The sequence below is a fragment of the Salmo salar genome, chromosome 01 (assembly GCF_965601325.2).
Source record: "Salmo salar chromosome 01, fSalSal1, whole genome shotgun sequence".
Classification (NCBI taxonomy): domain Eukaryota; kingdom Metazoa; phylum Chordata; class Actinopteri; order Salmoniformes; family Salmonidae; genus Salmo; species Salmo salar.
Window position 1 is genome coordinate 79852501 of NC_138291.1, and position 16356 is coordinate 79868856.

Below are 16356 nucleotides of genomic sequence, written 5' to 3' on the forward strand. Positions count from 1 at the left end.
ATTATTTATTTTTTTAAATACTTCATATTCATCATCTCCACCCCAACATCAACAAAAGAAGAAGGCACGTTTCTAGGTTTTGTGGGGAGAAAGAGGGGAAGATAAGTGTTTCCAAAACATAGAAACGCTCTATTTTCACATATGTTTATGTTGGGGTGGCGCTGGAGATGACAAATATGAATGACAATTTTTTTACTTTCCTTTTAATAAACCATCTCTCACAGAAGTCCCTTGGGCATATCCATTTTACCTCAACAGCAACTTCCAAATGGCCAATTAGGGCCTACTACACCTGTAGCCTACATAAGCACAATAAACAATGATATAATGACATCTTTCGAGAGGAATGAGGCTACATCAGAGGACTAGGCTGTATTCTGTTATCAATCTTTGGGAGAAAAGCCTTGCCATCTAGCCTTAAACACAGTGCTTCTGCTTTCTAAAGGGCCAACCTCAGAGCATCTCTGATCTCAGCTTGGTTTTAACCTCACCCTGGTCTGTGGAGGGTGAGGAAGGAGGTTTGCAGGAATGACCTACAACTCCTACACAAGTGTACGTTGTCATCCGTTCAAAAAAAACGATCATCTTTCCCGCCTACTCCTGTCAGCCGGAAAAAGCAATCCAGTCCCACTGCCTCCCAATTTCTCACAAAACCACCTCATCCCACCCACCCACAATCATCTTCTCGTCAGACATCCCACTCACTGCTCACTGACATCCAAGCAGGTAATTACTCCATTGCAGGCAAATTACAACGCGCTGCAGACATCTAGATTGCTTTGTATATGCATGTATGACTGACCAGACGGTCTGTCCAAAGGCCCTTGACCTTTTTAATGGAATTCTGTTTTGTCCAAAGACATGCTGTACAACAGGCTATATCAAACTAGCACAACAGCACTTAATGCTAAAAGAATATTCATACTAAATGCAGAAATTGTCATATAACCAAAGCATGCTGGCCATTGTCTTCAAAACATACCATGTTAAGATACAGTTGAAGTCGGAAGTTTACATACACCTTTGCCAAAAACATTTAAACTGAGTTTTACAATTCCTGACATTTAATCTAAGTAAAAATTCCCTGTCTTAGGTCAATTAGGATCACAAGTTTATTTTAAGAATGGGAAATGTCAGAATAATAGTAGAGAGAATGATTTATTTCAGCTTTTATTTCTTTCATCACATTCCCAGTGGGTCAGAAGTTTACGGAGGAGATACAATCTTCGGCAAAATCATTCGCAAGGAGATTCCTGCAAAAATATTATTTGAAGATGAAGTATTTAGTAGCATTGCCTTTAAATTGTTTAACTTGGGTCAAACGTTGCAGATAGCCTACCACAAGCTTCCCACAATAAGTTGGGTGAATTTTGGCCCATTCTGCCTAACAGAGCTGGTGTAACTGAGTCAGGTTTGTAGGCCTCCTTTCTCACACATGCTTTTTCAGTTCTGCCCATACATTTTCTATGGGGTTGAGGTCAGGGCTTTATGATGGCCACTGCAATACCTTGACTTTGTTGTCCTTAAGCCATTTTGCCACAACTTTGGAAGTATGCTTGGCGTCATTGTCCATTTGGAAGACCCATTTGCGACCAAGCTTTAACTTCCAGACTGATGTCTTGAGATGTAGCTTCAATATATTTACATAATTTTCCTCCCTCGTGATGCCATCTATTTTGTGAAGTGCATCAGACCCTCCTGCAGCAAAGCACCCCCACAACATGATGCTGCCACCCCCGTGCTTCACGGTTGGGATGGTGTTCTTCTGCTTGCAAGCCTCCCCCTTTTTCCTCCAAACATAATGATGGTCATTATGGCCAAACAGTTCTATTTTTGTTTCATCAGACAAGAGGACATTTCTCCAAAAAGTACGATCTTTGTCCCCATGTGCAATTGCAAACCGTAGTCTGGCTTTTCTATGGCGGTTTTGGAGCAGTGGCCTCTTCCTTGCTGAGCGGCCTTTCAGGTTATGTCAATATAGGACTCGTTTTACTGTGGATATAGATACTTTTGTACCCGTTTCCTCCAGCATCTTCACAAGGTCCTTTGCTGTTGTTCTGGGATTGATTTGCACTTTTCGCACCAAAGTATGTTCATCTCTAGGAGACAGAAGGTGTCTCCTTCCTGAGCGGTATGACGGCTGCATGGTCCCATGGTGTTTATACTTGCTTACTATTGTTTGTACAGATGAACGTGGTACCTTAAGGCGTTTGGAAATTGCTCCCAAGGATGAACCAGACTTGTGGAGGTCTACAACTCTTCTTTCTGAGGTCTTGGCTGATTTCTTTTGATTTCCCCATGATGTCAAGCAACAAGGCACTGAGTTTGAAGGTAGGCCTTGAAATACATCCACAGGTACACCTTCAATTGACTCAAATGATGTCAATTAGCCTAGCAGAAGCTTCTAAAGCCATGACATAATTTTCTGGAATTTTCCAAGACGTTTAAAGGCACAGTCAACTAAGGGTATGTAAACTCCTGACCTACTGGAATTGTGATACAGTGAATGATAAGTGAAATAATCTGTCTGTAAACAATTGTTGGAAAAATTCCTTGTGTCATGCACAAAGTAGACGTCCTAACCGACTTGCCAAAACTATAATTTGTTAACAAGAAATTTGTGGGGTGGTTGAAAAAAAAGAGTTAATGACTCCAACCTAAGTGTATGTAGACTTCCGACTTCAACTGTCTGTATTTCATTCATAATGATGTACTATACTGCTGCTTACATTTACTGTACCAAATATTTTATTCAGACTGCCATCTTCTACTACTCAGAGAAAGGATTGACATTTCAAATGTGCTTCATAACACAGGGCTAGATATCCACTTAGACATTTCAGATCCATTTTCCCCTGTGAGCTAGTGTGATAATGGCATTTGTGAGCACTACAAATGCACCGTTTAATTTACTGCGTTATTTCTATTGATTTTGGCATCATTGGTGGAGCCCTCCTCCACCTGCTGAGAAGGATTAGCCTGCAGTAAATACAAGCCTTGCCAAATGTATCATTAACAATTGGAGGAAAATTCTATTTAAATGGTGCTCAATTTCTAATAAATGAATAAATTATTGATTGAGCGTTTTAAACATATCCCTCTCTCCATTCTCCAGGGATGAAAGACTTCAAATGATGGGCAGAGTAATCCCTAGAATAATATGGAGTTACTAGTAATACCTCCATAAAGTCCTATAGGAAAAGCTTCAGGCTGTGAATCTGTAAACAATAAATTACATTTAAACCCATGTCATAGTCTTCAAATTACATCAAAGTTAAATGCCATGTAGTAACTGTCAGTTGCCCATTATTTGGCATTAAAAAAATAAAAATAAATAAATGCCTTACCGCAAGTGCTTTGGACAGTCTTGTACGGAAGTCGTTGAGAACGATGGTGACAATGTCCTGGTGAGGGATGTAGACATAGCCCCCCTTCAGGTAGACCTTCCTGGTTCTCACCAGATCCAACGCATCTTGGAATGGGACCTTGAAATAAAACAGAAAAGGGGGTATATGTACATTCAACATAACTTGCTCATCCTGATGTTTTGCCTCCCAATAGAATATTCATTATCTTAACACAGGGGTGCACTTATGTTCTCTAATATAACCACGTGAGGATTTCACCTTTGTAGAAAATGGAAAATTGTTAACTCACTTTGTAGAAGTCTTGGCAGTCAACCGTGGATCCACTGACAGCAAAGCTTGAGTTGATGAGTTTATCCATCAGGTTTCTCTTCTCATCAATACTAATCTAGAGATTAGGATAAGGTAGTCGGCTTTCAGTGACAGAAACAAGCATATTGACACTTGATAGTATAGCTATCTAGAAGTGTAATGTTGTTGCATTCTCTTCTCCGGAGTGAGGTGAAGACTGCTGTACACTTGTCCATCAATCATGTCCTCTTAGGCCTAAACAAACGAAAGACAATGTGTCCTCGGGCTGTTGATGACCTATCCGACTGCTATGGGTCTGAATCAATAGTGTAAGCAGCAAACACATGGTAAGGCGAGGGAATGGAGAGCTGGGTTGTATTCATTAGTTCATAATAGTCCCTCCCCGTTTCAGTCCGTTTTGGCCTGGCATAAATGCCATTGTGGGATATCTTATACTGAAGACCCAGAATGCATCAGAGGCTTTATCACCACAACATATCAGGCTTTAACAATAGCTACGTTTCATAATTGGCGACAGATTTACATGCAAATATTCTAAAATCCGCATAACAATATGCACATTTTCCCACCACAGAGGTGTTTCCATCAAATGTACTTGTCGTGGATAAAAGGGTGTGCATGATGACGTATTGCACATAAAAATAACTTTTGCGGGTGAATTCCCATATACCGGCCATTAGGACGGTAGTGACATTTTTCATCGGACATGTACTTTACTTACATAAAAAAGGTTGGCTGGAAACCTGGTAACTGTAATAGAAACGTGGATAAATACAGCCAACCATAAGGGCAGACGGAGTTAGAACCTTGTCGCCCATCTCCAAGACATTATCAAAGAAAGGCTTCCAGCTGTGTAGAACCTGCGGCCATAACAAAACGCTTTACCACCTGTCACTCAAATAATTCTATCCAGGGCAGAGTATGTGAGGGAAGCGAGGAGCGGAGCGTGCCCAATTTGACTGGATCGTGATTCCCAAAGGCTGGAGGGTCGGCCTTCTCGCCCGCTCCAATAAAGCTTACTTCACAAGCTCAGGGCATACCCCCCCCAGCATGTATTTGTAGTCTACTTGTGTGCTGCTATAGCCCCTTGCTTTAGCTACTGTCATGGAGGTCTCTAAATATTTTCATAAACTGATAAAACACACAGGTGCTAAATCAAGGTGACTTACAAAGATCAAGAACAAGAGGGTGCGGTGATGTAGCGAAAATACACATATCCCAAAAGCATGATGGTGTACTTACTCCATGCACATGTTAACAAAAAGGAACGAGGTGGGTAGATGACTAATTGTCATTGTAGCAAAGTATTTATAAGCTAAAAATCAGATCTCTTAAAACATTTGGTTTATTTTTGTTCCATTATCTATACAATAGGCCATCGTTGATTTTGTCCCAATGGGCCTGACATATTCCCACTTTCAAGGAGCTTTCCGTTTTGATTGGGTTATTTTACCAAAAAACCTTTAGGCTTACCTATAGAAAAATGTAAAAACAACTGTATCTCTGCCCAGCCTGGCAAGTGGCTAAATTGTGATTTTAATGAATGAAGCGAATTTGGAGCAGCAGTTTTTTTTCCTGTGAGCGCTGAGTGGAGCGGTAGGACAGGACATTGAGCACCTCTCCAGGAGTGATGAGCGGGATTTCCAACTGCTCACGTGCTCTGATCCAGGGACTGTTTGGGAAAATGTTGCGCCTATCCCCTTCTGGGCATGTATGTGATGAACAACTTTTGCTGGCCTTTTTCACCTCCCTCGTTGCTATACTGCAATACTATAAACCATGCTGGTCATGTCAAATTAAATGAAAAGGAGCATGTTCTGTACAGTACTGTAAATGTGTACTATTTACTTCCTTGAGTTCAATTGATTTATCTTGTACAAGTTTTAATTTATCACAACAAATCTTATGGAACACACCTTGAAGTAAAACAAGATTCAACTTCAAATAGACCGATTGCAAAAACAACCCTCCACATAGTGGACATTTTCAAACTAGTATACTACTGTGAGCTGACAACGCCATCTACTGACGGGTGTGAAATATTACCAGAAATATGTCCAAACAGTATCAAGACCAGATTTACTGATCATTTATATTTAGCAAAGTTTACACCCAATACTTTATTTTGTCATGCATATCAAAACTTTGCACCAGTGCATACATCAATGGAGGACAGGGATGAACCAATTGCTTGGTTATGCCAATTCCCGTCATTATATTGATGCCAAAGCTGTTTTGCTCACATTTGAGAGTAAAATGTGCATTTCCCTCCACAACAACAGCATAAATAGACTCACCGTATGATAGTGAAGATTATTGTATTGCAGAAATTCTCTTATGTTTTTGGAACCTAGGTCATTGAAGCGATAACGGAAGAGGTCAATCTCTTGCTGGATAAACCACCGTCTGAGATCTTCTCTGCAAGATTTTAAAAAGTAATGTTATTGTTTGTTCAATTTACAAAGTAAGAGAATCACTTGGTATGCTGCGTCACAAATAATTAGGGAAAATACACCCTCCTCTAGGTACAAGTCTATTTGGAGAAAGGGACATTACATGTTTATTGAATAGGCTGTAAAGACTTCACTTACGTTTGGCAGTATGCAAGCCGGAGAATGAAGTGGGAGATATGGTCCTTTCTTCGCTTCTCATATTCACTGGGCCCAGTTTGAGGTTTCCGGTCATCCTTAGTGGATTTAAAAGGAAAGCATACCAGAACATCTCAACAGAAAGCATTCTCTATTTCAATATCATTATCAAAGTCTTGATCACCACCAGCAATTCATCAGTGTTTTCCATTTTACCTTTATTTAACTAGGCAAGTCAATTAAGAACAAATTCTTATTTTCAATGACGGTCTAGGAACAGTGGGTTATCTGCCTTGTTCAGGGGCAGCACGACAGATTTGACCTTGTCAGCTCGGGATTCGATCTTGCAACCTTTCGGTTACTAGTCCAATGCTCTAACCGCTAGGCTAACTGCCGCTGTTGGTCGACCAAGACTTTTTTTTTTTTTTTTGTCGAGCAGTAGAAAATATACAGTGCCTTCAGAAATTAGTCAGACCCCCCCCCCCCCCTTGACTTTTTCCACATTTTGTTACGTTACAGCCTCATTCTAGAATAGATTTTTTCTTTTTTATCCTCTGCAATCCACACACACAACCCCATAATGACAAAGCAAAAAACAGGTTTAGACATTTTTGCAAATGTATTACAAATAAAAACAGAAATACCTTATTTACATAACTATTCAGACCCTTTGCTATGAGACTCAAAATAGAGCTCAGGTGCATCCTGTTTCCATTGATCATCCTTGAGATGTTTCTACATTTTGATTGGAGTCAATCTGTGGTCAATTCAATTGATTGGACATGATTTGGAAAGGCACACACCCGTCTATATAAAGTCCCACAGTTAACGGTGCATGTCAGAGTAAAAACCAAGCCATGAGGTCGAAGGAATTGTCCATAGAGCACCGAGAAAGGATTGTGCAGAGGCAAAGATTTGGGAACGGTACCAAAAAAAAAAATTCTGTCGTGTTGAAGGTCCCTAAGAACACAGTGGCCTCCATCATTCTTAAATGGAAGAAGTTTGAACCACCAAGACTCTTCCTAGAGCTGGCCGCCCGGCCAAACGGAGCAATCGAGGGAGGAGGGCCTTGGTCAGGGATGTGACCAAGAACCCAATGGTCACTCTGACAGAGCTCTAGAGTTCCTCTGTGGAGATGAGCAAACCTTCCAGAAGGACAACCATCTCTGCAGCACTCCACCAATCAGGCCTTTATGGTAGGGTGGCCAGACGGAAGCCACTCCTCAAAAAAAGGCACATGACAGCCCTCTTTGAGTTTGCCAAAAGGCACCTAAAGACTCAGACCATGAGAAACAAGATGCTCTGGTCTGATGAAACCAAGATTGAACTCTTTGGCCTGAATGCCAAGCATCACGTCTGGAGAAACGCTGGCACCATCCCTACGGTAAAGCATGGTGGTGGCACCATCATGCTGTGAGGATGTTTTACAGTGGCAGGGACAGGGAGACTAGTCAGGGTCGAGGAAAAGATGAACAGAGTAAAGTACAGAGATCTTTGATGAAATCCTGCTCCAGAGCGCTCAGGAACTCAGACTGGGGCAAAGGTTTACCTTCCAACAGGACAATGACCCTAAGCACACAGCCAAGACAATGCAGGAGTGGCTTCGGGACAAGTCTCTGAATGTCCTTGAGTGGCCCAGCCAGAGCCCGGACTTGAACCCGATCGAACATCTCTGGAGAGACCTGAAAATAGCTGTGCAGCGACGCTCCCCATCCAACCTGACAGAGCTTGAGAGGATCTGCAGAGAAGAAATGGAGAAACTCCCCAAATACAGGTGTGCCAAGCTTGTAGTGTCATACCGAGTAAAGGGTCTGAATACTTACAGTTGAAGTCGGAAGTTTACATACACCTTAGCCAAATACATTTAAACTCAGTTTTTCACAATTCCTGACATTTAATCCTAGTAAAAATTCTATGTCTTAGGTCAGTTAGGATCACCACTTCATTTTAAGAATGTGAAGTATAATAGTAGAGAATTAATTATTATTTCAGCTTTTTTCTTTCATCACATTCCCAGTGGGTCAGAAGTTTACATACACTCAATTAGTATTTGGCAGCATTGCCTTTAAAAATTGTTTACCCTGGGACAAACGTTTTGGGTAGCCTTCCTCAAGCTTCCCACAATAAGTTGGGTGAATTTTGGCCCATTCCTTCTGACAGAGCTGGTGTAACTGAGTCAGGTTTGTAGGCCTCCTTGCTTGCACACGCTTTTTCAGTTCTGTCCACACATTTTCTATGGGATTGAGGTCAGGGCTTTGTGATGGCCACTCCAATACCGTGACTTTGTTGTCCTTAAGCCATTTTGCCACAACTTTGGAAGTATGCTTTGGGTCATTGTCCATTTGGAAGACCCATTTGCAACCAAGCTTTAACTTCCAGACTGATGTCTTGAGATGTTGCTTCAATATATCCACAATTTTCCTCCACGATGCCATCTATGGTTGGGATGGTGTTCTTCTGCATGCAAGCCTCCCCCTTTGTCCTCCAAACATAATGATGGTCATTATGGCCAAACAGTTCTATTTTTGTTTCATCAGACCAGAGGACATTTCTCCAAAAAGTACGATCTTTGTCCCCAGTGCAGTTGCAAACTGTAGTCTGGATTATTTTATGGCGGTTTTGGAGCAGTGGCTTCTTCCTTGCTGAGCGGCCTTTCAGGTTATGTCGATATAGGACTCGTTTTACTGTGGATATAGATACTTTTGTACCCTCCAGCATCTTCACAAGGTCCTTTGCTGTTGTTCTGGGATTGATTTGCACTTTTCGCACCAAAGTACGTTCATCTCTAGAAGACAGAACGCATCTCCTTCCTGAGTGGTATGACGGCTGCGTGGTCCCATGGTGTTTATACTTGCGTACTATTGTTTGTACAGATGAACGTGGTACCTTCAGGTATTTGAAAATTGCTCCCAAGGATGAACCAGACTTGTGGACGTCTACAATTTTTTCTGAGGTCTTGGCTGATTTCTTTTGATTTGCCCATGATGTCAAGCAAAGAGGCCCTGAGTTTGAAGGTAGGCCTTGAAAAACATCCACAGGTACACTTCCAGTTGACTCAAATTATGTCAATTAGCCTATCAGAAGCTTCGAAAGCCATGACATTTTCTGGAATTTTCCAAGCTGTTTAAAGGCACTGTCAACTTAGTGTATGCAAACTTCTGACTCACTGGAATTATGATACAGTGAAACAATCTGTCTGTAAACAATTGTTGGAAAATATCCTTGTGTCATGCACAAAGTAGATGTCCTACCGACTTGCCAAAACTATAGTTTGTTAACAAGAATTTTTTGGAGTGTTTGAAAAACTGGTTTTAATGACTCCAACCTAAGTATGTAAACTTCTAACTACAAATGTAAGTAAATGTCATGTTTATTTTTTTAATAAATTAGCAAACATTTCTAAACCTGTTTTTGCTTTGTCATTATGGGGTATCGTGTGTGGATTGAGGGGGAAAAAAACGATTGAATACGTTACAGCCTCTAAAATGTAACAATGTGGAAAAAGTCAAGGGGTCTGAATACTTTTCAAAGGCACTGTGTGTGTGTGTGTGTGTGTGTGTGTGTGTGTGTGTTATATACACTGCTCAAAAAAATAAAGGGAACACTTAAACAACACAATGTAACTCCAAGTCAATCACACTTCTGTGAAATCAAACTGTCCACTTAGGAAGCAACACTGATTGACAATAAATTTCACATGCTGTTGTGCAAATGGAATAGACAACAGGTGGAAATTATAGGCAATTAGCAAGACACCCCCAATAAAGGAGTGGTTCTGCAGGTGGGGACCACAGACCACTTCTCAGTTCTTATGCTTCCTGGCTGATGTTTTGGTCACTTTTGAATGCTGGCGGTGCTTTCACTCTAGTGGTAGCATGAGACGGAGTCTACAACCCACACAAGTGGCTCAGGTAGTGCAGCTCATCCAGGATGGCACATCAATGCGAGCTGTGGCAAGAAGGTTTGCTTTGTCTGTCAGCGTAGTGTCCAGAGCATGGAGGCGCTATCAGGAGACAGGTCAGTACATCAGGAGACGTGGAGGAGGTCGTAGGAGGGCAACAACCCAGCAGCAGGACCGATACCTCCGCCTTTGTGCAAGGAGGAGCAGGAGGAGCACTGCCAGAGCCCTGCAAAATGACCTCCAGCAGGCCACAAATGTGCATGTGTCTGCTCAAACAGTCAGAAACAGACTCCATGAGGGTGGTATGAGGGCCCGACGTCCACAGGTGGGGGTTGTGCTTACAGCCCAACACCGTGCAGGACGTTTGGCATTTGCCAGAGAACACCAAGATTGGCAAATTCGCCACTGGCGCCCTGTTCTCTTCACAGATGAAAGCAGGTTCACACTGAGCACGTGACAGAGTCTGGAGACGCCGTGGAGAACGTTCTGCTGCCTGCAACATCCTCCAGCATGACCGGTTTGGCGGTGGGTCAGTCATGGTGTGGGGTGGCATTTCTTTGGGGGGCCGCACAGCCCTCCATGTGCTCGCCAGAGGTAACCTGACTGCCATTAGGTACCGAGATGAGATCCTCAGACCCCTTGTGAGACCATATGCTGGTGCGGTTGGCCCTGGGTTCCTCCTAATGCAAGACAATGCTAGACCTCATGTGGCTGGAGTGTGTCAGCAGTTCCTGCAAGAGGAAGGCATTGATGCTATGGACTGGCCCGCCCATTCCCCAGACCTGAATCCAATTGAGCACATCTGGGACATCATGTCTCGCTCCATCCACCAACGCCACGTTGCACCACAGACTGTCCAAGAGTTGGCGGATGCTTTAGTCCAGGTCTGGGAGGAGTTCCCTCAGGAGACCATCCGCCACCTCATCACGAGCATGCCCAGGCGTTGTAGGGAGGTCATACAGGCACGTGGAGGACACACACAGTACTGAGCCTCATTTTGACTTGTTTTAAGGACATTACATCAAAGTTGGATCAGCCTGTAGTGTGGTTTTCCACTTTAATTTTGAGTGTGACTCCAAATCCAGACCTCCATGGGTTGATCCATGCTTTTGTTACTTCTAGGCTGGACTACTGCAATGCTCTACTTTCCGGCTACCCGGATAAAGCACAAAATAAACTTCAGTTAGTGCTAAATACGGCTGCTAGAATCCTGACTAGAACCAAAAAATTTGATCATATTACTCCAGTGCTAGCCTCCCTACACTGGCTTCCTGTTAAGGCAAGGGCTGATTTCAAGGTTTTACTGCTAACCTACAAAGCATTACATGGGCTTGCTCCTACCTATCTTTCCCATTTGGTCCTGCCGTACATACCTACACGTACGCTACGGTCACAAGACGCAGGCCTCCTAATTGTCCCTAGAATTTCTAAGCAAACGGCTGGAGGTAGGGCTTTCTCCTATAGAGCTCAATTTTTATGGAATGGTCTGCCTACCAATGTGAGAGACGCAGACTCAGTCTCAACCTTTAAGTCTTTACTGAAGACTTATCTCTTCAGTAGGTCCTATGATTAAGTATAGTCTGGCCCAGGAGTGTGAAGGTGAACGGAAAGGCTGGAGCAACGAACCGCCCTTGCTGTCTCTGCCTTGCCGGTTCCCCTCTTTCCACTGGGATTCTCTGCCTCTAACCCTTTTACAGGGGCTGAGTCACTGGCCTACTGGTGTTCTTCCATGCCGTCCATGGGAGGGGTGCGTCACTTGAGTGGGTTGAGTCACTGACGTGGTCTTCCTGTCTGGGTTGGCGCCCCCCCCCCTTGGGTTGTGCCATGGCGGAGATCGTTGTGGGCTATACTCGGCCTTGTCTTAGGACGGTAAGTTGGTGGTTGGAGACATCCCTCTAGTGGTGTGGGGGCTGTGCTTTGGCAAAGTGGGTGGGGTTATATCCTGCCTGTTTGGCCCTGTCCGGGGGTATCATCGGATGGGGCCACAGTGTCTTCTGATCCCTCCTGTCTCAGCCTCCAGTATTTATGCTGCAGTAGTTTATGTGTCGGGGGGCTAGGGTCAGTCTGTTACATCTGGAGTATTTCTCTTGTCTTATCCGGTGTCCTGTGTGTATTTAAATATGCTCTCTCTAATTCTCTCTTTCTCTCGGAGGACCTGAGCCCTAGGACCATGCCTCAGGACTACCTGGTATGATGACTCCTTGCTGTCCCCAGTCCACCTGGCCGTGCTGCTGCTCCAGTTTCAACTGTTCTGCCTGCGGCTATGGAACCCTGACCTGTTCACCGGACGTGCTTGTTGCACCCTCGACAACTACTATGATTATTATTATTTGACCATGCTGGTCATTTATGAACATTTTAACATCTTGACCATGTTCTGTTATAATATCCACCCTGCACAGCCAGAAGAGGACTGGCCACCCCTCATAGCCTGGTTCCTCTCTAGGTTTCTTCCTAGGTTTTTGGCCTTTCTAGGGAGTTTTTCCTAGGGAGTTTTTCCTAGCCACCGTGCTTCTTTCACATGCTTTGCTTGCTGTTTGGGGTTTTAGGCTGGGTTTCTGTACAGCACTTTGAGAATATCAGCTGATGTACGAAGGGCTATATAAAAATACATTTGATTTGATAAATTGGATTTCCATTGATTATTTTTGTGTGATTTTGTTGTCAGCACATTCAACTATGTAAAGAAAAAAGTATTTAATAAGATTTATTTATTTCATTCAGATCTAGGATGTGTTGTTTAAGTGTTCCCTTTATTTTTTTGAGCAGTGTACATATAGCGCGCTATCCCGCCAATTTGTGCACACTCATTGTGTAAATGGTTTGTGTTTGATTGTTAATGTATTATTTCCCATTACATATCAACAGTACATTTACTGTTAATTTCTAATCCAACATGTTTGTTTAGTTACAATAAAGTCTTAATGCATTCGATATACAGTACCAGTCAAAAGTTTGCACACCTACTCATTCAAGGGTTTCTTTATTTTACATTGTAGAATAATACAAACTATTTAATAATACATTTGGAATCTTTTAGTAACCAGAAAAGTGTTTTATAAAATATTTTGATTTGTTTAACAAGTTCTGGTTACTACATGATTCCATGTGTTATTTCAGTTTTGTTGTCGTCACTATTCAACAATGTAGGAAATAGTTCATAAAAAAATAACCCTTGAATGAGTAGGTGTCAGTCTTTTGACTGGGACTGTATATTATTCCAGTCTTTTACCGTTCTCATTGTCAGAGTGGGCACGTTGTTTGCAGAGCGCAGTGTTACACTTGTGAAAAACCAAGTTTTGGTTTATTTTATTCCATTTACGAGTTGTCAATGTCTTGTTTGTAGCGCTCCAGTCAAGTAGTTGAGTAAGGACACGCACCTGATTATGCATAAAAGTAGGGCTATAGGCTACCTGGCCTGTGTGCAATGAAGGCATATAAATGTGCCCATTTGGAGATCTAATAGCATTTCTGATTGGGTTAAAGCACCACCACTAATGAGCTGTGGAGCTTCTCAAAGTAAAGTTTTCTTCACCTCAAACAGCAAGCAAACAAAGTCTGTTTCTACATCCACTGAGAATGACAATTCCTCAATGTATTTGAAAAATCTTTCCAGCCCTCTCCCTTTCAAACACTCAGCATCAAAGGGAAAAATGTCATGCTCTAATCCAGTGGAAACATCATAAAATAGGCCTACGTGAGTACTTCTTATCCCTTTCGCAAATAGCCTACAGATAGATGTCTGTCCCAAGCTCACTGGTGCCGGAAACTGAGGGCACCGAATATTTTATACAATTTTGCAAGGAGCTTCAGGCTGGACCCAAGTTAATAGTTGATACAATGTTTATATTTCGTTGCAGACAGGCCATGCGTAGCCAATGTGATTTATAGGATATTTATTTTATCAGTTTATTTGCTACCTGCAATGTTTTTATTTGTTGGCTTGATAGGCTATTTTTACAATGGCAATAGAAGTCACTTTTTAGGTTTGTTTCATTTAGATGACAACGATTGAGATTCGACAACATTATTATAAAATCTGATTTAACTGTTGCACGAAAATGTGCATTTGAAAACAATAACTGGCACGCAGATCAGTATAAATGGTAAGATACATTTGCTTTCCACATGAGAAAGTTTGCCGACTCCTCGTGTAGCCTATTACCGGCAACTTCAGGAGAGTAACGGCAGAATCTGCGAAAGCCAGTAGGAGCGGGAGGAGGATGGTCGGGACAGGTTACGTTTTTTGTTCTGGTTATCTTGATCTCTGGCTCCCTCTTGATTCATTTGTGTATTTTTTTTTAATCAGACAAGCTTAATGCATACAGTATATACAGTAGTTGGTTTGATTAAAACAGGTTGTCTGTATGGAAAAACACACTTTAAAATGCTTACCAATCAATTGGTCAAAAGAACTGATTACATTCGGTCGACCAAGATTTTTTTTTTTTTTTTGAGGGGACAGCTCTAACTATTAGTATCTTCTTTAAATAGCTAAGCACTATGGAATTCATAATTTTGTACTCACAGCCTCTATTTTGTAGGGGAAGTTCAAGTTTGAGAACTCTGCATCCAGTTTCTTGGTATATTGGTCAGATGTTTTCACATAGCTCACTCCAAGGTTTTCAACTGTCTTCAACACTGGAATGACAAAACAAGATCAAAACACTATGCATCTTTATGTATATAAAAAGGGGAGTCAGACAAATATAACACTACTTGACACCCAGCGTCATAACACGGTCATAACAGCTGACAACCTGTCATAACCCATAATTACACTTGTTGTGACACTATTATTTTATGGCTTGTAATGACACCTACATAAGTGTCAACCCCATTTATTCAAATGCATTTTTCCCTGCCAAGAAGTTTACTTTCGTTTGAAAGTTTCTTAAGTAATTTGTTGTAATGAATTCTACAGTCATATTTTTTTCCCAATCATATTTTAAATAACTTGCAGAAAACACATTGACACTCATGAAGCATTATGACAATCCTGTATCACTTTCCTTGGACAAAAAAAAAAAAAAAAATTGACACTGTCAAGAAGCATTATAATCATAGAAGCAAGATCACGTACATGCCCATATGTCAGTCAGTCAAAAAGAGGGTGTCTTGTCCTGCTCCTAAAATCTTCTCCTGCATTCATCCCAGTCATCAGCAACCGAACATTTGGGTAGGTGCATGTCTGACATTTTGTTTGCAATTACAATGATAACACTTTCTGAAATTGCCCATGTTAAGTTATATAACAAACATACTGTTGACATGTAGACTATGGTGTAATGTTTTGCCTTGTTTTGGGGTTGACACTTATGTAGGTAACCAGATATAAAATAATGCAATGTCACAACAGGTCTAAATATGTGTAATGACAGTGTTATCACCATATTATGGCAGGTTATGATAAGTTATGTCAGCTGTTATGAGATATTATGTTCATGGTCCTGTCATACCGTGTTGTGACGCTGGGTGTCAAGTAAAGTGTTACCAGTTAGTTCATAACAATACACGTGTAAACCAGAAGTAACTTAAGGTATCTAAACAACTTACGTTTCAGCCTGTCCACAGCGAAAGTCTCAAACTCGGAGAGAGAAATGTTTTCGATGGGAGGCTGACCATAGAACTGAAGACAATGTCCATACAGCTGCTCAGTCTGAGCGTTGCCAATCAACTTCTTTCTTCTGCTGTAGAACTGCATGGTTCTTGAAGATGAAGCAAGGCATCTCAAATATTATTATGAGTTAACAAAATGATCTTCTTGGCTAGTACTGTACTCTCTTTGGTGATACGTATTATCTAGTTAGTCAAAGAGAACATCTCTGACAGTTGTCCAAAAGAATAACGAACACACACTGCCTTCATAATAACAGTATGGCAAGCTAACGTTAGCTAACTACCGTGCAACTGGTAACTACGGACAAGTTTATATTTCACCAGTTACAATACAGATAGCTAAAACGTTCTACAATTCCAACAACTTACCAGTATCTCGCTTCACTTATTTTATCAAGAGAGCTAGCTTTTCTTCTGTCTATTTGTCTTGATTCCCGCCAATTGCCACACAGCGTTCTAATCTCAGTGCGGGAAAATGACGTAAACGCGAGTCTGTCATTTCCGGTTTTCGCCACGCTGACAAAGATATTTAGAATTAACCCAAGATAGTTAATCTGTCTCGTTTACAGTG

General features: G+C 41.8%; 1 protein-coding gene across 1 annotated transcript in view; it reads right to left on the reverse strand.

The window, feature by feature from the left end:
• The window catches only part of prim2 (DNA primase subunit 2), a 107965-nt gene extending 91719 nt beyond the window's left edge, over positions 1-16246 (reverse strand). Inside the window, exons 1-7 of the mRNA NM_001140166.1 lie at positions 16155-16246; positions 15723-15874; positions 14695-14807; positions 6269-6363; positions 5975-6095; positions 3658-3753; positions 3348-3485 (exon numbers count right to left, since the gene is read on the reverse strand). Coding sequence (NP_001133638.1) covers positions 3348-3485; positions 3658-3753; positions 5975-6095; positions 6269-6363; positions 14695-14807; positions 15723-15870 — 711 coding nt within the window. The 5' untranslated portion in view covers positions 15871-15874; positions 16155-16246. The remainder of the gene's footprint in view (positions 1-3347; positions 3486-3657; positions 3754-5974; positions 6096-6268; positions 6364-14694; positions 14808-15722; positions 15875-16154) is intronic.
• Between the last annotated feature and the right edge of the window lie 110 nt (positions 16247-16356).